Source organism: Leucoraja erinacea, chromosome 13 (genome assembly GCF_028641065.1).
Source record: "Leucoraja erinacea ecotype New England chromosome 13, Leri_hhj_1, whole genome shotgun sequence".
Classification (NCBI taxonomy): Eukaryota; Metazoa; Chordata; class Chondrichthyes; order Rajiformes; family Rajidae; genus Leucoraja; species Leucoraja erinaceus.
Genome location: NC_073389.1, coordinates 47,731,870 through 47,756,231, shown reverse-complemented (window position 1 = coordinate 47,756,231; position 24,362 = coordinate 47,731,870). Strand labels below are relative to the sequence as shown.

The window sequence follows — 24,362 nt, the reverse complement described above, 5'->3', positions numbered from 1 at the left end:
CACAGAGCAAGAGAAAATGCCTGCCCCAATTCCACCATGTTAAAAGGACTCAGGAACTTGTACACTTCATTCAAATCACCAATCCCTGAGCAACCCTTGCATGTACAACCTCTTTTTTATTAAAACACAAGATGATCTGCCCATGCACTTTGCTTATGAGAATATAAAGCAAATAATAATGCAATGACAAACCATGTTGTCTGTGGAAATATCATCTAAGGCTAGTTTATTTTCCATCAGGCCCTGACCTTTGGTTACAAATACTTTTGATTATAGTCTACATTATAAAGATTTGAGTCATGTTTAATTCTCGCAGTTTGCAATTTAAAAAAAAAAGTACAACAGTTATTTCAGGAAATGGATTTATTTCAAAAATATATCAAAACCACAACCATTTATACAAACAATTGATATTTAATGTTCAAATTCTCATCACTATACAAAAAAAAAACTATACATTGTTTTGCATTCAGAAAACCTTATGGTATCAAAAGACTTTCTTCACTCATTCAATTTAAAACAATTTTAAGATTCAGTGCAGATAACCAGCTGCAACATCAGCCCAGAGGTGGGTTATAATTTATGTGTAAAAATTAGTCCCCTTCTATCCTGTCCTAAAGTGAGCTAGCATGCAGAAAGTTTGGGTCTAGAATGAAAGCATTTCAGTAGCTAACTGGTACGTTCAGGTTGGACTATTTAAAGTCTGCATTGAGGCTCTTTCTGAAAACAGGTTTGAGGTATTACAGGGGATAACATCTAAAGAAAAAAAAACTTTTACATTCATTTTAATCACTTTGATAATTAAAGATCGGTTCCATTAAATGAGCATCTATCTCCTGGAACCAGCTTGCAATCCATGACCCAGTCATGCACAAGTTTTATTTAATTTTTCCATTGAATAACCACGGAATCAATGGGTAGCTACTACATTGAAAGTGCGGAGAGGTATCAAAAATATTTGTGTTGCATCCCTACTATTAAGCCATAGTTATGAAATATTTACAGAAACTCAAGAAAAATTTAAAAAAGCGTCTCTGACAATATACTTCCGCTGAATGCCACACTGAAGAGGCTGCCGTCTCCTTATTGCGTTCTGAAAAGCATGCGTTTGTTGACTTTCACAATGACCCAACCTTGGCAGCAAAGACCTGTGATAGGAAGCAGCTGCCAGAGACTTGTACGGTTGTGTTGCAATATTTACACTTTGATTTTTAAAATGATACCTTTCACATACCTGGTAAAGTGGACATGTTGGAGGAACACCACCATTTGGAGCAATAGGTGGAATTTAAAAAAAAGATGGAAACATTTTGGGATTTACAAGCAGTGACCATTGCTACAAATAACGAAAAAACATGGGCGATCTCATGTAAAATGTTGTTAAAATATTTACTGATAGTTGCTAGGCCACAGTTTAATACTGCCACATTTTGTTTAGCAGAAGTTGACCTTGAGCAATCGTTTGATTTAGCAAAGTAATAAACACAAATGAGAATTCGTTGTCGTCTGCAAACCCCCTACATTTTTGCGGACACAAAATGTAAATCTAGCCACTCGTATCTATATCAAGTTAATTTTTGACATAGGAATCTGATCAGTATCATGTGCAGAATTATTAGTTGGCCACAGGTGACAAGATATCACAGAAGGGCAGGATTATGCTCTTCAGAGTGTGCTGTGCATGCAAATAAAAGCCTCCCACTATGGCAACGTCTTTGGTCTGAAACTATAATAACAAACTTACCCACGCCATGTTAAACAAGTTGTTGCTAGATGGCTTTTAAGTTGAGCTCTTTCAATTAAAAGCTCGTTTTACAATTTGGCAATTCTCAGATCAGAAGGATATTTTTAAAAATGACCACATTGCTAAGCTAAACTGATGATATAACTGGTTAATACTGCACAACTCTACAAAAGGTAAGAGCACAGGGGAAAAAGGTTTTGTCACCAGTTGTATCTTTGGAAAAGCAAGGTGCCTCTGTGGCAACGTTCCGCATTGTGTAACCACTGCGTCCCCACTGCACCAGACCAGCTCAGAGGGTTGACCGCACACCAGTAACATTCACACCGCTAGCAGTTGTAACCACGCAGCGACAGTAAACGCATCAATCCTCAGTGTCTGGTTGCACTCCAAGTATTGCATGAAGATCCTCTGCCGTGTATCCCAGAAGGTTGTGGAGGTCACAGACGAAGCGGTAGACATATCTCTTGCCCGACGTCTTGTGGATGATGTTTTTGTCATAGTAATAACGCAGCCCCCGGCTCAACTTTTCATAGTTCATTTTGGGCTTGTTCTTCCGCTTGCCCCACCGACGAGCTACCTGTGTTTGCGGAAAAGAAATGAAAAAGCTTTAGGGTTTCGTACTACAATGGCAGGAAATAACCGATCCCCGTGGGACCGGAATAAACAATGGCCAACAAAACAAAGGTGTGAAGCAAAGATGGACACAAAATGCTGGAGTAACAGGCAGCATCTCTGGTTAGAAGGAATAGGTGACGTTTCGGGTCGAGACCCCTTTTCAGACTGATGTCGGGGGAGAGGGAGATACATAGATAAGCAAGTGTAAGGTGTGAAAATAGGAATTAAAATCAAGGAAAATGTAGCATAGACTGCAGTTAGCTGGGAGAAGAGTTGGCTGTCCACTGCAACTATAATTAGTTTCTCGATCTCTCCCACCTCTCATGATCTTTTTGCATCACCTTCTAAAATCCATTGTACACACTGAGTGAGCAGTTAAATTTTTGTTTACTAGGCTTTAACCCAGTGGTATGAATATTGATTTCTCCAACTTCAAGTCACCTTTGCTTTCCCTCTCTCCCCATGCCCTCCCTCACCACTAGTCCCCATACTAGTTTCACTGTCCTTCCGATTCATTTTACTGTTTGTATGTCTCCTTGTCATCTTTCCCTCATCCAAGAATGAACCTGGTAAATTGATAATAATTTGCTTTGATCTATCCTTTTCACACCTTACATGTTCTTTGTACCCTTCTATATCTCTAGTTTCCCTCTTCCCCGACTCCCAGTCTGAGGAAGGGTCTCAACCTGAAATGCCAAGCCAAGTCGAGAGTGTTTCATTGTCATATGTCCCGGATGGGACAATGAAATTCTTACTTGCTGCAGCACAACAGAATATGTGAATATGTAAACATAGTACATGACAGGGGAACCGAGAGAGGAAAAAAGTCCCGCCGAGTTACTCCTGTGTTTTGTACCTATCTTCAATGAGTAATGCCTTGTCCTGACTATTCGTTTTTCTGGAGCACCTTAACTCTGCTCTAATCTTCAAGGTCATGTTGGCACCAGGCATCACATGATACAAGAAGAAAAGTGTCATCTCTTGAAGCAAGGACAATGTGAATACTAGCCAGTGAACAGAACTTTAGTTAGATAGACACAACATGCTGGAGTAACTCAATGGGTCAGGCAGCATCCTTTTTGTTATGTTGCCAGTGGAGTTTGAGAGAAAACAGATTTGAAGAAGAATAAAAACAAGATGCCAATATGTCCTACTTATGCAGAAAGCATTTGATGCCTTATACCCGTCCCACTTAGGAAACCTGAACGGAAACCTCTGGAGACTTTGCGCCCCACCCAAGGTTTCCGTGCGGTTCCCGTAGGTTGCAGGTGGTTGCCAGAGGTTGCAGGTAGTGGAAGCAGGTAGGGAGACTGACAAAAACCTCCGGGAACTGCACAGAAACCTTGGGTGGGCGCAAAGTCTCCAGAGGTTTCCGTTCAGGTTTCCCCAAGTGGGACAGGGGCATTATATTCAAAAGACACCTCCAAAAAATTCCATATTTTACACTTCCACATGTATCCACTTTAAAAAAAAAATCCCAAGTGTTTAATTTGGTAATATCATATCTAAACTTGGTTAATGCAAAGAGTCATTTTTAGTTCACTTTTGTTGGTCCATGCCAAAAATCTGAAAACTGAAGAAACTAATTAGTGTCGGACTTGGAGATTTTCAGACTTTTGTCTTCTCAGAGTGTAGCCTTCAGAATCAGCCAAGTGCATTGCATTTATCTTGTTCTGTTATGTTTCTTGTGTGACTGCCCACACCACATTTTTCACACGCAAATAATCTGACAACACGAAGAGCCTTACTTCATCTGGGTCGGTCAGTTTAAACTCCCAACCATCCCCCGTCCAGCTGATAAATGTCTGGCAGGATTTATCAGTCAGTAATTCCAAGAGGAACTGCCAAAGTTGAATGGGTCCGCTTCCTGTACAAATAAATTAAAGAAGATGAAAGTTATATTTTCAATACCACGGATCTGGATTCTAGCAACTTTCTCTGGCAAAAGGCAATCAATTTTCATTATGGCGTAAAACAAAACAGGAGTACGCAAGAAGAAATAAGCAGTTTCCCCATCTCCTAGAAGGAGGAGGAACAGCTTGCAAAGGTACAATTACACAGGGCGGCACAGGGGCGCAGCTAGTAGCGTGGCTGCCTCGCAGCGTCAGAGACACAGGTCCGATCCTGACCTCGGGTGCTGTCTGTGTGGAGTTTGCACTTTCTCCCTTGTGACCATGTGGGTTTCCTCCCACATCCCAATGATGTGCGAGTTTGTAGGTCAATTGGCCTCTAAATTGCCCCTCGTGTATAGGGAGTGGATGGGGAAGCGGGATAACATAGTAATGCGAGTTGGTGATTGATGGTCGGCAGGGATTCTGTGGGCCGAAGGACCAGACTCCATGCTGCACCTCCATACTAAACACTAGCTTGTCATAGCTGACTAGTGTATACGAGAAGCAAAATGGCTGATTACGGAATGAAAGAGATTGTAGATCTACAAAGGGAGGACATTTAACTCCTCCATCCTAGAAGATAGAAATCTTCTTCAAAATCAGACAATGTTTGTTTTCTTTCAAATTTGACAGTTTCTGGCAGAATAGCAATTGTTCAACTTTAAAGCAATGCCTCCTTTATTGGTTTAGAACAACCAAAGCAAATAAGGATCAGAACCTCCCCCCCCCCCCCCCCCCCCAATAATGGAATTACAAGTTCTGGGAGAAAATAGGCCATTCGGCCCATCAATTCTAAACTACCGTTCAATCATGGCTGATTTATCTTTTCCTCCCAACCCCATTCTCCTGCCTTCGTCCCATAACTCCAATTATCAAAGACTTGTGGGCATAGCTTTTAAGATGAGAATAACTAAGTGTGAAGGAGATGAGCGAGGCAGGTTTTTTTGGGACACAGAGCAGTGGGCATCGATAGCATAATGGCATTTAAGGGACTTTTAGATAGCCATGTGGATACGCAGGGAATTGGAGAGATATGGATCACGAGTGCGCTGAGGAGAATAGTTGAAATTGGCATCATGGACATTGTAGGCCATGGGACCTCTTTTCTGTGCTTTACTGTTCTATGACCAAAGGGTCTGTTACCTGTGAATCCAGCAAGCACGGCAGCAGGGATGACAGGTTTTCCTTGTTCCAATGGGTCTTTCCTCTCTTCGATGTAATCTTTGAACGAGATATTGGGTTTGCTTGGACACAAGGAATGGGCGCAATCATCTTCAAAACTGTCTTGAGAAGGAACACGCTGCACATCGCATAAAGACGACTGACTGTTCCAAGATTTCAACAGGGGGTCCGCACCATCGAAGCTGTCCATACTTTCAAGAGAACCTTGGTTTATGGTCTCAACTGAAGAAAAAAAGTTCCATTTAGTATCATACTGAATGTACATGATCATACTTAAAGTCAGTGTTTAAGGCAGAGATAGATAGATTCTTGATTAATACGGTGTAAGAGGTTAGGGGGAGAAGGCAGGAGAATGGGATTATGAGGGAAAGATAGATCAGCCATGATTGAATGGCAGTGTAGACTTGATTTTCGAATGGCCTAATTCTACTCACGACTTATGAAAGCAGCATCATCCACCCCCACCTCCCAATCTACCTCAGCCCTCAACTCATCTGTCCCACTTAGCCCTCAATTCCCCATTCTTTCCAAAGAAAAAAAAACTCATCCCATCTTTAATTACTTAGTGATCAAACCTCCACAAAGTTGGGACGGTAGTTAGAGATTCATCACCCTCAGGGTCTTCAACACAACACTAATCTCACCTATGAACTATGGGCAGTCTTTAGTATAAGGATTTTGGCTTATATTTTTTGCACCAGTATTTGGGTTATCAAGTTATCAAATTATTATTCACATACATTTACAAGCCCAATATCCTGCAGCAGGTAAGAATTTAATTGTTCTGTTGTCGGTGCATGTGACAATTAAATACTCTTGACTCTTTCCGAAAGATATCCCTAATCACTTCAGATTTAAATCCTTTTTTGTAACCCATTTTTTACTTTCTCCCATCAATGTAAATAACCAGTCATAATTTCAGTATCTAACAATGTCACTACTTTATATAATATTCTCTTTCTGTTTCTTGCTTTTCTTATGTTTTTCTTATTATTAAATTAAAAATAAGAAGTTGTGCAGGAAATGTAATATGCTATTCATGTTTTATATTATTGTACATTGCTCCTAATAAAAATATTAATAAATAAATAAAAATGATTTCAGTATCTTATTCAAATTCCTTCTTTCTGCCACTTTGTTCTAATGCATAAAATATTTTACTCGGGCCTTGAAGGCAGTAACCTAAATTTTATCACCACCAATAGTTCACCCCCTCCAGCTCCTTGCTACCACAGGGTCGGCCATTTTACTTTTCATCTCATCACTTAGCTACCTCCGCACATACTCACCAGTGCCAGTTGCAGCCACGTGCAGATTGCTGCCGCTCATTTGCTTTTGCTGCATGGAATAATAACCCATCTCAAGGATCGAGAGGTCGCGGTTCAAGCCAAGAAAATCCTGGTTATTCAAATCTGACGAAATCTGACACAACTCAGAGAGGAAACTTCCAGTAAAGTCAGAGACATGACTCCCACACGGAGGTTGACTCGAGTTGAATTCTAAAAATATTTGAAGGAAAAGATCGTCAGGAATGATATACAAACTGTTTTCTTTGACTGGGATGCAGCCAACAAAAACCCAACTGACTTCAAAATACATCAGCAGTTACTTCTAATATTACCTGGAGTTATTTTTAATGTATTATGTTGGCTGCCACCACTTGGTTCCTATGTGGCAGCTCGAGTTGCTCCAATATGTATATATACTCCCCCAGGTTCATTCTCTCTCCAACCCACTACACATCAATTGAGCTGACTAAACTGACCACAGCTTGGAAACTTGATCAACTATTTTGCTTTGACCTCCTGCTTACACTTGCAAACACCAAGCCAGAAAAATAAACACACAGTTTTCCCATAAGCTGTAATATGAAAAGTGGCTTGCATAATGTTTTTAAGAGGTCAATTTATATTGATTCAGAGAAGGAAACGTTTATTTGGGGTCAAGGAAACCACTTTAGATCAAAAATCAGTAAAGTCGGTTAAAATCAGCATTCATCCTGTGACTATTTTTCTGGGCAGACATAAACAAGAAATCTAATCTATTCATATAAAATGGTTTTGGGAAGCATGTGGCAAACTTCTGACCACAGTTCTATTGCACCACACAAATAACTAGTGATTATCAGCATTAATAACCCTGCATGGCAGCAATATACAAAAAGATCTTTCCTTCCGCTCTAAAAAAAAATAGATGGAGTGTCTTGGTGGCCAGAGATCAAAGCATCACAAAAACAGGCACTTTCATCTTCTTGCGCAAGCCTAAAGTTGTAGATCAACTTGTTCTATTTGATCTTATTTGATTGCATTCGTTGAAACAGGGCGGACCACGTGAAGGTTGCAATCTTCTACCCCATTTTCATCTTATTACAAGGAATCAGTTCACTTGGACTACAAAAGTAATTGTCAAAATGTACCACTCAATGGAATTGGCAAGGACATACCAAATGAATTATTATCCACCCAGTTTGAGCTTCCACTGATAAGAGCAGAGTTCCCTGGATAGTTCAGCTGAGATGATTCCTGGGAACCTAGAACAAAAAATAAATTAATTAATAAACGTGGCAATTCTTTTTTTCTTTTTTTTTTTTAACATCACAAAAATTGAAATAGAATACTTCAGAGAGATCACTCAAGGGTTGACTGGAATCTCGGGTTTCTCCCCAGTAAGTTGCATCATAAGGACTTGCCTCGGTCATTTTGACAGGCTATACGAGATCCAGAACTCAGTGCATGCCAGAAACCATTTTGTTGTCTCTGTACTGTACACTGACAATGACAATTAAAATTTAATCTGAATCTGAATCTGAAACCAATTTTGCAAACCTGCAGACTTTTCGCATGTAGAAACCAAAAGGTTTGAAAGATCTTTATTGCAGTAACTGAATCACAAACAAAGTGATAAGAATCAGACAAGCCACAAAAGCATTCAAGAGTCTGGTCTCCGCCTCAGCCTTTCAGTGTTCTGTGATGTGAAATCAAAGATACCAACTAAAAGTGAAAACAAACCGGCTGACAGAAACAAATGCTTCAAAATGAGATGTAGTACGTGTGCAGCTGGGTTTTATCATTTAAAAAAACAATTGAAAGCTTGGGGGCGCCCCTGCACTTTGTTTCAATACCCATATGTAAAATGGCTCTTGTAGTGCTAATCTGCAGTTAACAGCTTGGACAGTCCAAAGGGATTCAAGTCAAATCCCATTCACCAAATCATTTTTCCGATCAAACGTGTTGAAGTGAATTAGTCCTCTGGCATCTTCAAGTATAGCTTAGAGTGTGAGGGCCTGCGTCAAAATGAATTTCTGCAATCTCATTCCTTACTTGATCTGTATCACTGGCTAGGTTGTAAAACAAAAAGCAAGGCCACTTAGTGAAAGAGGATGCTCAGCTTTACGTTTATTAATGTCACGCGTATCAAGGTACAATGGCGGCACGGTGGTGTTGCAGTAGATTTACTGCCAGGGACCTGGGTTCAGGTGTGGTCTGTACGGATTTTGTCCGTTCCCCCTGTGAACTGCGTGGGTTTTCTCTGGGAGCCCCAGTTTCCTCCCACACTCCAAAGACGTACAGGTTTGTAGGATCAATTGGCTTGGTAAAATTGTAAATTGTCCCTAGTGTGTGTAGGATAGTGTTAGTGTGCAGGGATCGCTGGTTGACACACACTCGGTTGTCCCGAGGGCCTATTTCCACACTGCATCTAGAAAAAAAGCTTTGTTTTGCATGCTATCCCATCAAATCAAATAATACTATGCATGAATACAATCAAGCCAAACTCAAGTATAATGGAGTTGTGCTGGATCAACAAGTGGAAGAGAGATTTTGAAAAGTAGGGAGATTATATTTGATGATAGTGGATTCCCCTCTGGGGCCTTACAAAGAGTCTCCATGCTCCAGTGCCACCATAACATTGTGAGTTAAGGTGAACATTTCAACTTTAGCGAACAAGTGAGAGAGTTTACATCTGGTAGATGCCAAACTGAATTGGGGATATGATTGTACAAACCTTTATAACAAACAGAATGAGCTTTAATGGATGACTTGGACATAAAGCTGACCAACAAAGTGGCTTATCCAGTGGGTAACTGAGTTGTAAGACTCTGGAAGATCTAAGCTTTGATCACTGGTGTTTGCTCCTCTACCAAGGTGAGGTAGATGGAATGGACCTGGCCTCTAGGTTCCAAGTAATATAGACATGGCAGGGTTCCCTGGTGCATGTCACTGCTGGAGCACATGTGTGCATTCTTGACAAGGGCAGGATGATGCGGTTTGTTATTGAATGGTCACATCTATGGTCAGGATTCACATAAAAGCTTTAGACTTTTAGACTTGAGATACAGTACAGAAACAGGCCCTTTGGCCCACTGAGTTCGTGCCGGCCAGCGATCACCCCATACACTAGCTGTATCCTACACACACCAGGGATAATATTACAGGAGCCTATTAACCTACAAAGGTCTTTTGAATGTGGGAGAAACCTGGAGCACCCGGAGAAAACCCACGCGGTCATCGAGGGAACGTACAAACTCCGTACAGACAGCACCTGTAGTCGGGATTGAACCCTGGTCTCTGGCGCTGCAAAGACAGCAACTCTACCACCGCGCTACCCCAATCGAGACAAAGTATTTGTGAACAACAAATGTAGCTGCTAGAGAATGCAATTGAGGCAGGTATAATTACAACATTGGAAAACATTTGGACAGGTACATGGATGGATATGAATGGTTCAGAGGGATGTAGGCAAAACAAGGATAAATGGGACTGGCTTAGATGGGTCAACTTGGTTGGCGTGGATGAGTTGGGCCAAAGGACCAGTTTCCATGCTGCAGGACTATAATAACAGAAGATTATTATACTGGAGAGAAGGGCAAGGGCAAAGATTGGATTTTAATTAAAAAAAAAGTATCCATAAGAGTCCTGGCATGATACAGTGTGGAAACAGGCCCTTTGGAACAACATGCCCACACCGGCCAACATGTCCTTCATTACATCCATAAGTAAACATTTTAAAATAATACACAATGGTTTCTCCTGAATTAAGAAGCGCTGTGTATTTTGAATCTCATGCTTCATTTTGTTTCTTCCAGGAACTATTTCAGGACACCACTGTACCTTTCATTAGTTGATCCAAGTGTTCCCAGAGGATGTCTCCAATGAAGTCAGGTGCCAGCTCCAGGAAACATTCTTTCCCAAGATCACAAAGAACTTGACCCATCATGTAGAATTTTTGGAAGTTGACATTTTGCAGACTGAATTCATTCACGGCCCAGTGTAACCATTGATTAACATGCTGTTCAGTCCAAATGTGAGGGTCTGGAAACAAATGACAAATGTAGAGTTACTGCAAAGCTTCAACTAAAATCTCCTTCTCAAGATAGACTAATCATTTGTTCAGTTTCTCAAAGACAGAATTCTTTGGTTCAGTTTAAGACCAGGTCCAGGTTTTTCCTACATGGGTAGCGAATGGATTAATACATTTATTCTTTGTGCTAATCTTTAGTTTAGTTTCGAGATGCAGCGTGGAAACATGCCCTTCGGCCCACCGAGTCCACACTGACCAGTGATCCCTCCACACAAACACCATCCTACACACACTGGGGACAATTTTTTACTTATATCAAGCCAATTAATCCAAAACCTGTACGTCTTTGGAGTGTGGGAGGAAAACCGAGGATCTCTGTGGAAAAAAACCCACGTGGTCATGAGGAGAACGTACAAACTTCGTACAGACAGCAACCGTAGTCGGGATCGAACCTGGGTCTTCGGCTGTGCAAGCGCTGTAAGGCAGCAACTCTACCGCTGCGCCATCGTGCTGCCCTTGCGCTACCCAGGTTGTTTAAAAAGGGAATTAACATTGCGGTTTCCAAAAATAGGGAGGGGGAGGGGAGTTAAAGAGAAATAAAATGTTAAGTCAGCTTCTTTCATTCAATTGAAGCTGGTGATTCATTCAGACGTGTGGTCAAAGAAAAGAGTTCCCCTCCGATTGTATTCACCATTCATAACTACATGTTTCTCAGAAAGCGTCACTTAGCAACGGTTCAGAGAGGGTACTCAATGTGTCCTTCCACTTTCCTAAAGGAAATTGCATCTTCATCTTGAAAACTGTTTCCTATTATGAATTTAGTTTCCTCCTTCTGCTCAGCCTGCCTGCGAGTGGTAGGAATTGCGTCAAATTATCCGAGTCATAACTTAGTCATATAACGACATGGCACGAAAATAGGTCATAGAAACTTACAAAATAGTGAAAGTCCTGGATACAGTGGATGTAGAGAGGATATTTCCACTAGTGGGAGTTTAGGACCAGAGGACATAGCCTCAGAATAAAAGGACGTACCTTTAGAAAGGAGATGAGGAGGAATTTCTTTAGTCAGTGTGGTGAATCTGTGGAATTCAATAAGGTGCAGATAGATTCATACTTAGAACGGGTATCATGGGTTATGGGGAGAGGACAAGAGAATGGGGCTGAGAGGGAATGATAGATCAGCCATGATTGAATGACAGAGAAGACCTGATGGGCCAAATGGCCTAATTCTGCTACTGTAACTTGTAAAGAAATTCTTCCACTACTCCATTCTAAAGGCACATCCTTTTATTCTCATTTTATTAAACACAGCGACTACTGTAAAACTGGTTACCTTTTGGGATACCAAGACGTCGCCTCTCCTTGACAAAACCACTGAAGCTCTCCTTGAGTGCCTGGCTCATAACAGCCTTGCTGACTGGCGTAAGGAGCGGTACTTCATTGGCTCCAACATCTACAGTGAGTGAGACAACAAAAATAAGCTGCGAGGAATCATATTTTCACCACGAAAAAAAAAATTCCCTCGAAAGAGGAAATATAAACGTGTTATATATTTTAATCTTTCTCCCTTTTTGACAAATGAAAATGACAATCCACGAGTCAAGTGTTAAATTACAATGTTTACTTTTGTTGATATTCTGGATACATCAATCTGACTCAAGAACTACATGAAGTCATTTTTTAAGATAAACATTTAAAGTGGCTGGAGTTCCAACCATTGCACACAAATTTATTAAAATAGTCACTTCATCAAAAGTGACACAGGTTACAAAGAGATTAGCAATTATTTATAGAAAGCACACGATTAATATGGACATTTCCAAATGCCTTTCAGAATATCTCAAAGCCCTTTCAAGCCAATGGAGTCACTGTTGTAATGTAGCCCCCTTGTACACAACAAGCTTTTCCAAATACTGGTTTGGCAACAAAACAAGAGCAGGACACCAGGGATAATTATCCTTAATTCTTCTTCTGAATAGTGCCCTTGGATACTGGAGACAGATACTTGGCTTGGTATCATAGTTGATTGATGAAAATATTGGATTGGAGTGGAGTAGAGTTCTCACAAACATAATGAGAAAGAAGTTCAAAGTCAAAATGGGACCTTAGAATTTCACAGCAAGCTGGGTTACTGTCATTGCAATATGTTATAATGGCGAACAGTGAGGGGACAATGATGCAATAAAAACCATGAATGCTAGAAGAACTCAGACAGTCAAGCAGCATCTTTGGAATGAGAAACCAGTCATTATTTTTTGGTAGTGACCCTTCCTCAGAACTGGCACTGAAATATCATTAATTTATTGCCCCAGAACCACGTTGACCCAAAACACAGACTGGTTTATTTTTCCCCACAGATGCTAACTGACTAGTCGAGTTCTTCCAACATTTCTGTTTCATTTCAGATTCCAGCCGACTTCTGTTCTAGTTCTACTTTTCCTTCCTGGAACAAAAATGGACTGCACAATGCTGAATCTGGTAATTCCATGCAAATATAACCACAGCATTGAGCCTTAGGGGAAATGAAAGTTTAATTTTGAAAGCGATTGCATTTAGCGATCAGATCATTTCTGAAAAAAGGGAAATCCAGCGATCCAGCAATCAGCGATCCCCGCACATTAACACTAATGTACTCACACTAGGGCCAAATTTTACATTTACCAAGCCAATTAACCTACAAATCCTGTATGTCTTTGGAGCGTGGGATAAAACCAAAGATTTCAGAGAAAATCTACGCAGCACACGGGGAGAACGTGCAAACTCCGTACAGACAGCACCCGTGGTCGGGGTCGAACCCGGGTCTCCGACACTGCACCATCGTACCGGGTTGAAGATGAGATTGCCAAAAAGAAAACCAGCTGACCCATGTGGACATTCAACTCTGCTGAAACCGAACCTTCAGTAACATCCAGAGGTTTAGAATGAGCAAATCATCTCCCACCCCCACCCCACTAAAGAATCGAGTATTGCGGTCAAATACAACACCTCCAACTCCTGAACCGGCAGAAAATTAGAATTGAAATACAGACAAGAGAAGTGTGGAAACAAGGAATTGCAGATGTTGATTGGCACAAGAGGACACAAATGCTGGGGAAACTTGGCGGGTCAGGCAGCTTGGTTCAGGGGAACATGGTTAATTGTCATTTTGGGCTGGGATCCTTCTTCAGACTGGAGATGTTTTGGGCAACGATCCTTCAAGAAGGGTCTCGACCCAAAACTTCACCTATCCATGTACCCCAGAGGTACTGCCTGACACGCCGAGTTACTCCAGCATTGTGCCCTTTACAGAGATTTGCATTTATAAATGCCAGCCCTGGCGATATGTTCATCAACCAAACCCTGCACCAATACCTTCAACAAGGCGACCAAAATTGAAAGAAGATGAACGATACTTTATTTTCACATGTGACATGTCACAGCGAGATTCTTTGTTTTGCATACACAATGTATGCAAAGAGTCGCCACATATAGTGCGCCGAAAGTTACAAAGTGTTCCATTTAGTCCCCAATGGTCCCTCTCTGGTCTCTGTGGACCCCCCCCCCCCCCAAGCCGAGATCCTCTTGCAGCATTACATGTGCCATTCTACTGAGATAACAGTTAAAGATGAATATTTTCCAGTTATTGAAGTACTTTACCATTTAATAGTGCGGACATGCCTGTTGGAACCTCTTGCACACTCTGCTCTTCATCCAAATGTGACAGGAATCTGTCAAGTCCAGTATCATATGCCTCATGCATGTCAAATGCTGATTGGCGCTGAAAAAGGAAATCAAATGTTCTTAAGAACTTGCAACTATATTACATTTAATTTACAAACAATTATTTGCCATTTCCACTTGCTACTAGAAGAGATTCAAAATTAACATCATTCAAAACTAGTACCAATGGTGACATTAAAAATTCTGCAAGTGAGGGACAATGAGTGTATTGATGTGTGAATATTTGGTGTGTGTTAACAAAAATTTAATTACTGATGCCAGAATTCTGAAATTAAAAACAGGAAATTCTGGAAACACTTGAAGTCAGCTGGCAAATATGGACTGAAAAGCAAAATTGTAGTGCTACATGCTTCACCACATACGAGCAGAATATCTATATTAAAACTCAGCGGGTCAGGCAGCACAGCATCTCTGGAGAGAAAACATGGATTACGTTTCAGGTTGGGACACTTCTTCAGACTGAAGGATCACAATCTGAAACGGCACCCAAGTTTTACTACAGAGATGCTGGGCCTGCCAAGTTACTCCAGCACTTTGTGTCTATCTTCAATATAAATCAGCATCTGCAGTTCCTTTCTACAGCAATATCAATTTTATTTACACACACACACACACACTGGCTGATTCATTGCAGAATTTTGACAACTCATTTCACACCAATTGGTTGTATTCTCTGGTCAAGATCTTGTTGGCTGGATTTGAGCCTAGATCCTTGACAGCAATGAATCTGATGTGACGCAGAAGTTGTGGAATTAAATTAAAGAAAAAAAAAAAATGTTGATCAAGATTAAACTGTAATAAAACATGTAAACCATTCCAGAGTCATGAACACTGCATTGTTAAACTGGATGGAGTTTTTCTCCCCACCCCCCAAGCGATTATCTAGAAACTTGAATTACCTACAAATTCATCAGACTATACAATGAAAACACACCCACACATTGTGTAAACTGGAACGCCAAGCATGGTACGAGTTAAACATTTGTAGAATTACTCATCCAGTAGTCTACTGATATAACTGATGTATGCTTTATACGGTTTGTTTCTGATTAAAGTATCTTTTGCATTTATTTCCAGACTACAAAATAGTGAACACTGCATGGAAGAAATTGAAATGATTTTAAATGTACAACGTGAAAAGTCGGTGAAAGCTCATGTGATGGGATCAGAATTAGGCCATTCGGCCCATATAGTCTGCTCCGCTATCCAATAATTGCAGATCTATCTCTCCCTCCTAACTCCATTCTCCTGCCTTCTCCCCATATCCCCCAAGCTAATCAAGAATCTAATCAGCCTCATCCGCTGAGTTACTCCAGCATTTTGCGTCTACCCAAGTGGATTCAGTTATGACTTTAGAAGGAAGTTAACCATATACTACGTGTAACTATTGGACTATCTTTAATCGGACTTTATCTTGCATCAAACGTAATTTTCTTTATCGTGTATCTGTACAGTGTGGGTGGCTAAATTGTAATCATGTATAGTCTTTCCACTGACTGGTCAGCATGCAAAATCTTTTCATTGTACCTTGACGATAAAGTAAACTAAACAGATTTGGAAAATGTAATAAGGGATGGGTCAAAAGGGGTGGCAAAGGCACCCTGGGATAAGAGGCCACCTTTTGAGCATTGTTCTATGGACATAGAACGATGACATAGAACTAAAGGGTGGAACATGCTCACACTAATACTTTACATTCCAACTTACACAATGCGTTCGCATGATTTAATTTGGGTAGTTCAGCAAACTGCTAGGCAATTAAAGGTTTTGGATGAATAACTAAAAAGTTGTCAAATCATCCTGTTTTAACAAGAACCTGCCTAAAGAAATATTAATAAGCAGAAACAAGAAACTGGAGATGCTGGCTTACAAAAAAAGGACACAAAGTGCTGGAGTAAGTCACCAGGTCAGGCAGCATCCCTGCGTACATGAATAGGCGACGTTTTGGGTTAGGACCCTTCTACGGTATGAAAAAGGGTCTCAATCTGAAATGTCACCGCCTGGAATGCTGCCGGACCTGCTGACTTACTCCAACACTTTGTGTCCTTATTTTCAAAGAAACATTAATCTAGAATAAGAGAAAAACGCTCATTCATAAGGAATGGCTTGCATCCTTTGTCATTGTTTAATCAGATCATCTTTGGAGGAAGATTAGAAAATATATCTTCAATTAAATATTAAAGGAATTGTCCAGCACCTGTATCACACCGAACTAGAATACTGTTGTTATAGCCTTAATCCATGGTGATAGAATGTTCCAAAGCCAAAGCCAAACAACCTACTTGCTTTGTAGATAATGTCTATTGCACACAAGTCAACAGTAAAACTTTTCTTCAAAACTTATCAGCACCATAAAAATCTCCTATGCAAACTCCTCGATTAATCCAAGGAACAGCAATTACGATTTTAAGAAGTGAATGAATGATAATAATTAACATGTCATAAGTGATGAGAGCAGAATTAGGCCATTCGGCCCATCAAGTCTATTCCACTATTTAATCATGGTTGATCTATCTCTCCCTCCTAACCCCATTCTCCTGCCTGCTCCCCATAACCCCCGACACCTGTACTAATCAAATTTGTAAACAGGCACCGAACTTTACACCATTTTTGACAGAAATTTGGGCTCCAGATGTTCCTTCTGACAACAGAATTAGTTTTAAATCTCTACACACTTGGCTGAAATAAAAAGCCTATGCACGCTGTAACACATTCTCCAAGGCTTGAAAGGCTTACATGCTCTTACATTATTTAAGTATGTTGCAATAGTCGTTTGTCTCGCTATGTTAAACCTTACCTTAAGCATGCCTCGTGATTCCAAAACGACAGGGGCTTCCTGATCCCTCAAGAAATCACACATCTTGATCTGTGGAGGCAAAAAAGTAAACCGAATTAAAATGGCTCAAACATTCCCTTTTCTGGGAACAAGCTGCATTTTTGTTAGCAAGTTAAAATGAAAGTTACTTAAACGTAAAGCACTTTTGCCAATCGAGTCCCGTTTCCTGACCGCCTAGATTGGAATGTCTATTTAAGTTTAGATAATGTAAAGTCTGGTTGAATTTAGTAAAACTTACTTAACACAAAGCACTTTTGTTGAATGACTGCTTTCACGATAGCCAAAGTCAACATTTCATCATAATCAAATGTGTCAGGTGAGTTGTTTTTGGTTTGCTATTGAACTTGACAAGTACTGACATTACCAGACAACATAACATTCTATTCCATTTACACCTGATGAATGTACAAGGTAGGCGTGAGTCAGACACAGCTCACAGATTTGCACATGCATGTTGGTCTGAAACCATAGCTTGAATAACTGCTGCAGGCTAGAACGCACATAAGGCGAGGCTGTTCTGTCCAAACATCAAAACACAAATTATCTCGATAAGATTTTTTTTTTTTTTTTTTTTTTTTTAAATTTAAAAAGACACCATGAATATACCTTTTCAGTTTAGAGATACAGCACGGAAACAGGCCCACCGAGTCCGCACTGAACACCGATCCCCGTACATTATCACTACCCTACACACACTAGGGACAATTTAACATTGATACCAAACCAATTAACTTTGGAGTGTGTCTGTACGTTTCTGTTAGAAAGGACCTTCCAAATAGATTAGATTAGATTAGATTAGATCTAATAGGCTCGACTTCCCTGCTTTTTCTCCATAATTATCAAATGCCTTCCTTTTAAATTTATCCCATCCCCTTGTGAATACATGCTTACTCTGGTAAAATAACTATAAATGGATTCTGGGCAGCTCAGTGCCGCAGCTGGTGGAGTGCTGCCTCACAGCCACAGAGACCCGGGTTAGAATCTGACCTCCAGTGCTGTCTGTGCAGAGTTTGCATGTTCTCCCTGTGACTCCATGGGTTTTCCACCGGGTGCTCCGGTTCCCTCCCACATCCCAAGGAAGTGCAGGTTTGCAGATTAACTGGCCTCTGTAAATTGCCCCTAGTGTGTAGGGAATTGATGATAACAGAACTAGTGTGTTAACAGGTGAACTGGCACAAATTTGGTGGGCTGATGGGACTGTTTACATGCTGCACCTCTAAACTAAGCAGATATGAGCAACAGGTATAAAGCGCAGAGACGAAAAGAGAGATTAGCTCGAGCCACTTACATGGGAAAGATTTTACTGATTATTTTCTGTTTTGTGTGGGTGGAAATGTATACAAGGCTTTTGAAATGCGAACTTGTCTCTCATGTGAGAATGTACATTTTTCAGAAGGGAATGTAGATTGCATACGTTTCAGCTCCTTATTTACAAGTAGGGGCGGCTTGATGGTGCTGCGGTAGAGTTGCTGCCTTACAGTGCAAGAGATCTGGGTTTGAGCCGGAATACGGGTGCCGACTGTATGGAATCTGTACCTTCTCCTCTGTGACTGCGTGGGTTTTCCACAGGTGCTCTAGTTTCCACCCACACTCCAAAGACGTATAGGTTTGGAGGTTAATTGGCTTCGGTAAAGATTGTAAATTGTCCCTAGTGTGTAAATTAGCACTAGTGTCCAGGGTGGTCACTGGCAGTGCGGACATGTTGGGCCGAAGGGCCTGTTCCCACACTGCACCTACAAACTAAGCCTAAATTGAAAGAAACCAGGTCACGTAAATATATATATACATATTATACTTTGAAATATAAATATAAAATTGTAGGGATGCATCCCATAATTTTTCCAGCAAATGTACAAGACTATGATCTATGATCAGCCATAATCATACTGAATGGCGGTGCAGGCTCGAAGGGCCGAATGGCCTACTCCTGCACCGATTTTCTATATTTCTATTATCTCTCCAGCCATGCTGGTCTCAGACAATATTAATCAGCTTATTGTTCTGTTTTGTACACATTGCCAAGGGTGAATGTATCAGTTAGATTAATCATATGACTGTTTAGATTTGTATGGTTCATTCACTATTTGTCAGGCAATCATGTTCATTTACAGTGAGATTAAATACACCCACACTCAGACAGCTGGTCAAGGTAACCTCCATCACAATATTACCCTGATTAATGTTTAATCCATCAGACCATACTAGAGTCAGGCATATTTTAGATTACTCTTTAACAGACTCCACACCTCCGTCTCCTTTGAAGACTTTATCTGAAAATCTTAAGAGGCGAAATAAACCTTCAAAACACAATTAAATGAGATTAGTTGTTCCTGGGTAGTCTATCGGAGATGCTGGAGGACAGGTTTAGTACCATCTTTTCCTATGTTGCAAGACATAGAAAATAGGTGCAGGAGTAGGCCATACGTCCCTTCGAGCCTGCACCGACCGCTATTCAATATGATCATGGCTGATCATCCAACTCGGTATCCCGTACCTGCCTTCTCTCCATACCCCCTGATCCCTTTAGCCACAAGGGCCACATCTAACTCCCTCTTAAATATAGCCAATGAACTGGCCTCAACTACCCTCTGTGGCAGAGAGTTCCAGAGATTCACCACTCTCTGTGTGAAAAATGTTTTTTCATCTCGGTCCTAAAAGATTTCCCCCTTACCCTTAAACTGTGACCCCTTGTTCTGGACAACATATGAATGCTATGTCCAGATAGACCCTCGGCACTGGTGCTGGGTCAGGGTTGTGTGCTCAGTCCCCTGCTCTACCTCCTATACACACATGACTCTTGCCAAATATAGTGCCAACTCCATCTCCAAATTCACCAAAGATACCACTGTTGTTGGCAGGATCAACACCAGGTATGAGAAGTAGTACAGGAAGGAGATTGGGAACTTTGAGTCATGGTATTAGAACAACAATCTAACCCTTAATATCATCAAGGAAACCCCCCCCCCCCCCAAAAAGAATGCTTGTTGACCCAAGGAAGCGGGAGGTGGAGCAGCGCTGCACTACTGTCACCATCACTGGAGCTGCTGGTCAAGAGCTCCAAAACTGGTCTCTTCACACTGATCAACAGTGCCTACTCTGTTAGGTGTCCAAGAAGATTTGGAATGTCCACAAAGACTCCCTTCAACTTCAGAAAGTATTCTGCCAGAAGGCATCTCAGCCTGGTATGGCAACTGCTCTGCAGTTGACTGACTGCATCTGCACAGAGTGGTGAACACAGCCCAGTCCATAATAGGCTCACCACTTCCATCCAGTCCATTGTCATGGTGCATTGCACCAGGAAGGCTGAATATATCACCAAGGATGCCTCCTGATCACTGTCTCTCTTCCACCTTCTGGGAGCTCCTCGGAGTTTGAAAGCCCAGATATCCAAATACCTGAACCACCTTTTTCACTCCACCTTCATGTGATGTTCCTGCCACATACTCTACTGTTGCTCATTTGTTTCTTCCATTTAAGTTTTTTTTTTTTTTAAGTTTTTTTTAATTAAAAGAATTGTAATCATTACATCATTCTGTTATTTGGTATTCATATTTATTATTGTATCTATCATTAGCTTCTTTAGACTCGAGACGCACCTCGGAAACAGGCCCTTCGGCCCACCGAGTCCGTGCTGACCAGCTGGTACATTAGCATTACCCTACACACACTAGGGACCTTTTATAATTTTACCGAAGCCAATTAACCTACAAATCTGTTCGTCTTTGGAGTGTGGGAGGAAACCGGAGCACCCGGACAAAACCCACGCAGTCACGGGGAGAATGTATTAACAGCACCCATAGTCAGGATTGTACCTGGGTCTCTGGTGCTGCGAGGCTGCAATTCTATCGCTGCGCCACTGTACCGCCCTTGCAAACGAGGAATTGGATAGCACCCTGACGTATGTGATAATAAAGTAATAACAGCTAGCTTCTCTCTCAAATTCCATTAACCAGTCATCATTTTTTGGTTCAGAAATACCCCATGGGCAAAACTTAATTTGGAAATAAACAGGTTTAAATAAATTGAAGTATCTGATTCAAAGGCCTGCTTGATCTGGAAATAAATCAGGGAAAGCAACAACAGCACTGCTCCACTCTGCCCGTCTCAACAGAATGATAGCAATCTCCCACTTATTCAAAATGTTATCATTTCAAAATTGCACTGGAGCCAAACACACAATCCACGCTAAGATTTCAGTGTTGGAGGAGTGCCACACTATCAGGAGATACGGTCTTTCATCCGAGATGTTAAACTGATAATAGTTCAGATGACTGCAAGAGATGCATGCCCATTTTGAAAGAGAGCAGGGTAGTTTGCCCTTTTAAGTCCAGGCCAATATTAAGCAAGATTGGTGAAACAAGCCTGCCAAGTAAGCTCATGACAGTCTGGGGAACCTTGCTGTGTGCAAACTGGCTGCCACCTTTCTTCTATTCCTACAGCAACCGGACTTCAAAGCCATGAAAGCATCCGATGATGTTAAAGCCTTGGAATGTGCTTTAGAAATCAAAATCCTCTTTTGCTTCAAAATGCTACCTTGGCTCGCATAAGTTAACATGACTAATGCATATTTTACTTGCCTCACCCATATATTATCAGGCGATATTTAAATAATTAAAACAGGCTTCTCATTTTGGACATTAGCCTAACTGTACTACACTGTTAAGGAAGGACACACTTGCCTTGGGAATGGTACAGGAGAGTTTCACTGGATAGACCCATAAAATGAAGGGAATATTTGACAAAGAAAGATTGAATAAATTAGGTCTATGACCTCTGGAACTAAGATAATACAAGACCCTTCACAACATTGATATACAGAGGGATGGATCTTGGAGTCCACGCTCATAGTTCCCCGAAAGAGGCCATACAAGTAAAGTGGCAACAAAGATGTATCGGTATGCTTGCCTTCATCAGTCGAGCCATTCAGTATAAAAGTCATGTTGCAGCATTATAAAAGCTTTGGTTAGGCTGCATTTGGAGTTTGGTGTGTATTACTGATGAACCCATTACAGGAAGGATGTGGAGGTGTTGAAGAGGGTGTCGAAGAGGTTTATCCAAACATTGCTTGGATCAGAACATATTAGTTATAAGGACAGGTTGGACAAACTCTGATTACTTTCTCTGGAGCTTCAGAGGTTAAGGGGAGACCTGATCAAAGTATATAAAATGATGAGATACATAGATATGGTAGATAGTCAGAACCTTTTCCCCAGGGTGGAAATGTTAAAAACCAGAGTGCAGCTTTAAGGTCAGAAAGGGAAATTGTTAAAGGAGAGATTCTGAACAAGGTTTTTCCATCCCCCATACACATAGAATGGTGGATGCATGAAATGCCGTGTTAGAGGTAGTGGTGGAAGCAGATAAGACGGTGACATTTAAGAGATTTTATAGATGGGCAAATGGATACACTGAGAATTGTAAGTGGGCAAAAAAATGGGCAGAGACTAAATTGACATGTTTGGTACAGAGTTTGTGGGCTGAAAGGCATGTTCTGGACAATAATGTTTTCTCACACACACACATATCTGCAATTGACATACAAGTAGATAAAATGGTAAAGAAAGTACACGGTGTGCCTGCCTAGATGGTCTTCTACTGTTAAATGTTGTGTTAAAGAAAGGTGATCTTATCAAAACATGTTGGAAGAAGCCTGAAGTATTGGATGTCATGATTCTGTGATCTCAAATTAGTAGGAATAATCTCAGGAGAATGGATCAGCCATTTGAGGAAAAATTTCCTCCGAAGGTTGTCAATCTTTAGAAATCTCTGCTCCAGTGAGCTATGGATGCAATGTTTAGATTGGCACAAAAATTAAAAAAAAAATGAAAATACCTGCGAGTGGGCAAAAAAAATCGCGTTGAGACCAACATTCAGATCCGCCATGATCTGATAGAATAGCAGAGTATGCTCACTACCCCCCGTTTATTGATGTCTTCAAAAAAAAGTGCAAACGTGAAATAAATGTATTGTGTTATTAACTTAGTCCTGATAGGTAACATCTACCCCCAAACGATTTGCTAGGATTGTCTATGAAGCTGTAAATAGCATTAAAGAAAACGTGTACGTATATTGTCACCAGATCCATGTAAAATAATAATGATCCATGTAAAATATAATGATCCATATATACACTACAAGAAAGTATACACAGCTACTTCATTCAAATTAACCCAATTGCAACTTTGCTGGGTTCACAATGGAGGGCACTGTTAACACAATCTTGCAAGGCGGACTCAAAAGAGATAAGGTCGTGGGTGCAGTCCGGAAAGAAATGAATCTTTGAGAGTTTGCATTTTTTTTACATCGATGCATTCTGAAAAACCACTTTGGCTGCGTGCAAAATGAGCATTGAAACCACAGCGACTTCTATCTCATCGCTCATGGGGGAAAAACCCACCCACGCTGCTTCAAGCGTCCGTGGAGCCAGTCTTGTTGTGCAGACTGCCGCCGTTGCTTTCATCTTGTTCCTGCCGGCAGTTTTTACAGAAGCGCCTTCACCTTTTACAGAAGCCCCCCTCCCCTCCCCTCCCCTCCCCCTTTGCCTGTGTTATCATTTAATAATTCACTACCAAAAACCACCCCCCCCCCCCCCCCCCCCCCCATCTCCAAGATAGCGAGTTTGTTCTCAGATCTGGATACTGAAATGGCGAACAGCAACCGGTAGGTGAAAGGCAAACAATTCCGCTCAAATCCGAGACAATCCACACACACACACACACAGATCAAAGATGCTGCCTCCCTGACCCGCTGGGTTACTTACTCCAGTATTTTTATGTCTATCCCTTAACAAAGGTCGCTTAACCCCCGAATCTCCATCGCGCAGTCCAAGAACAAGACTTGTAAATTATTACCTACATACAATAACCTGTACTTACTGTATCTCTTTTGAGTATTTTGTTACACATATACATGTATATATCCCACGCCACGAACCACGAAAGCGCGCAGGCTGAGCTCGTTAGATCCGCGGCTGATGGACGCGTGTCAATTTCAGGCGAGTGTTTATATCCCAGTGGAAACTGGCTACGATTTCCCCCCCCAATCAACTATATGAGATCAGGCTCTTGAGCAATCT

General features: G+C 41.1%; 1 protein-coding gene across 1 annotated transcript; it reads right to left on the bottom strand.

Moving 5' to 3' along the window:
* Positions 1-345: 345 nt before the first annotated feature.
* ets2 (v-ets avian erythroblastosis virus E26 oncogene homolog 2) lies at positions 346-24,362 on the bottom strand. Its single transcript, XM_055645163.1, has 10 exons — positions 24,163-24,362; positions 17,249-17,317; positions 14,368-14,488; positions 12,065-12,184; positions 10,542-10,742; positions 7,877-7,963; positions 6,723-6,932; positions 5,395-5,655; positions 4,108-4,226; positions 346-2,321 (listed from the first exon to the last, which is right to left on the bottom strand). The coding sequence occupies exons 1-10, from the start codon at positions 24,196-24,198 to the stop codon at positions 2,106-2,108; spliced, it is 1,440 nt and encodes a 479-aa protein (XP_055501138.1). The 5' UTR covers positions 24,199-24,362; the 3' UTR covers positions 346-2,105.

What these genes read in the sequence shown, in the direction of transcription:
- ets2 (XM_055645163.1), bottom strand. Translation starts at nt 24,198, where the DNA reads ATGTATATGTGTAACAAAATACTCAAAAGAGATACA. An exon ending in CATGTCCGCACTATTAAATG is followed by an intron (nt 12,185 to 14,367) that starts GTAAAGTACTTC and finishes CACTCACTGTAG; the next exon opens with ATGTTGGAGCCAATGAAGTA. An exon ending in CGTGCTTGCTGGATTCACAG is followed by an intron (nt 4,227 to 5,394) that starts GTAACAGACCCT and finishes TTATTTGTACAG; the next exon opens with GAAGCGGACCCATTCAACTT.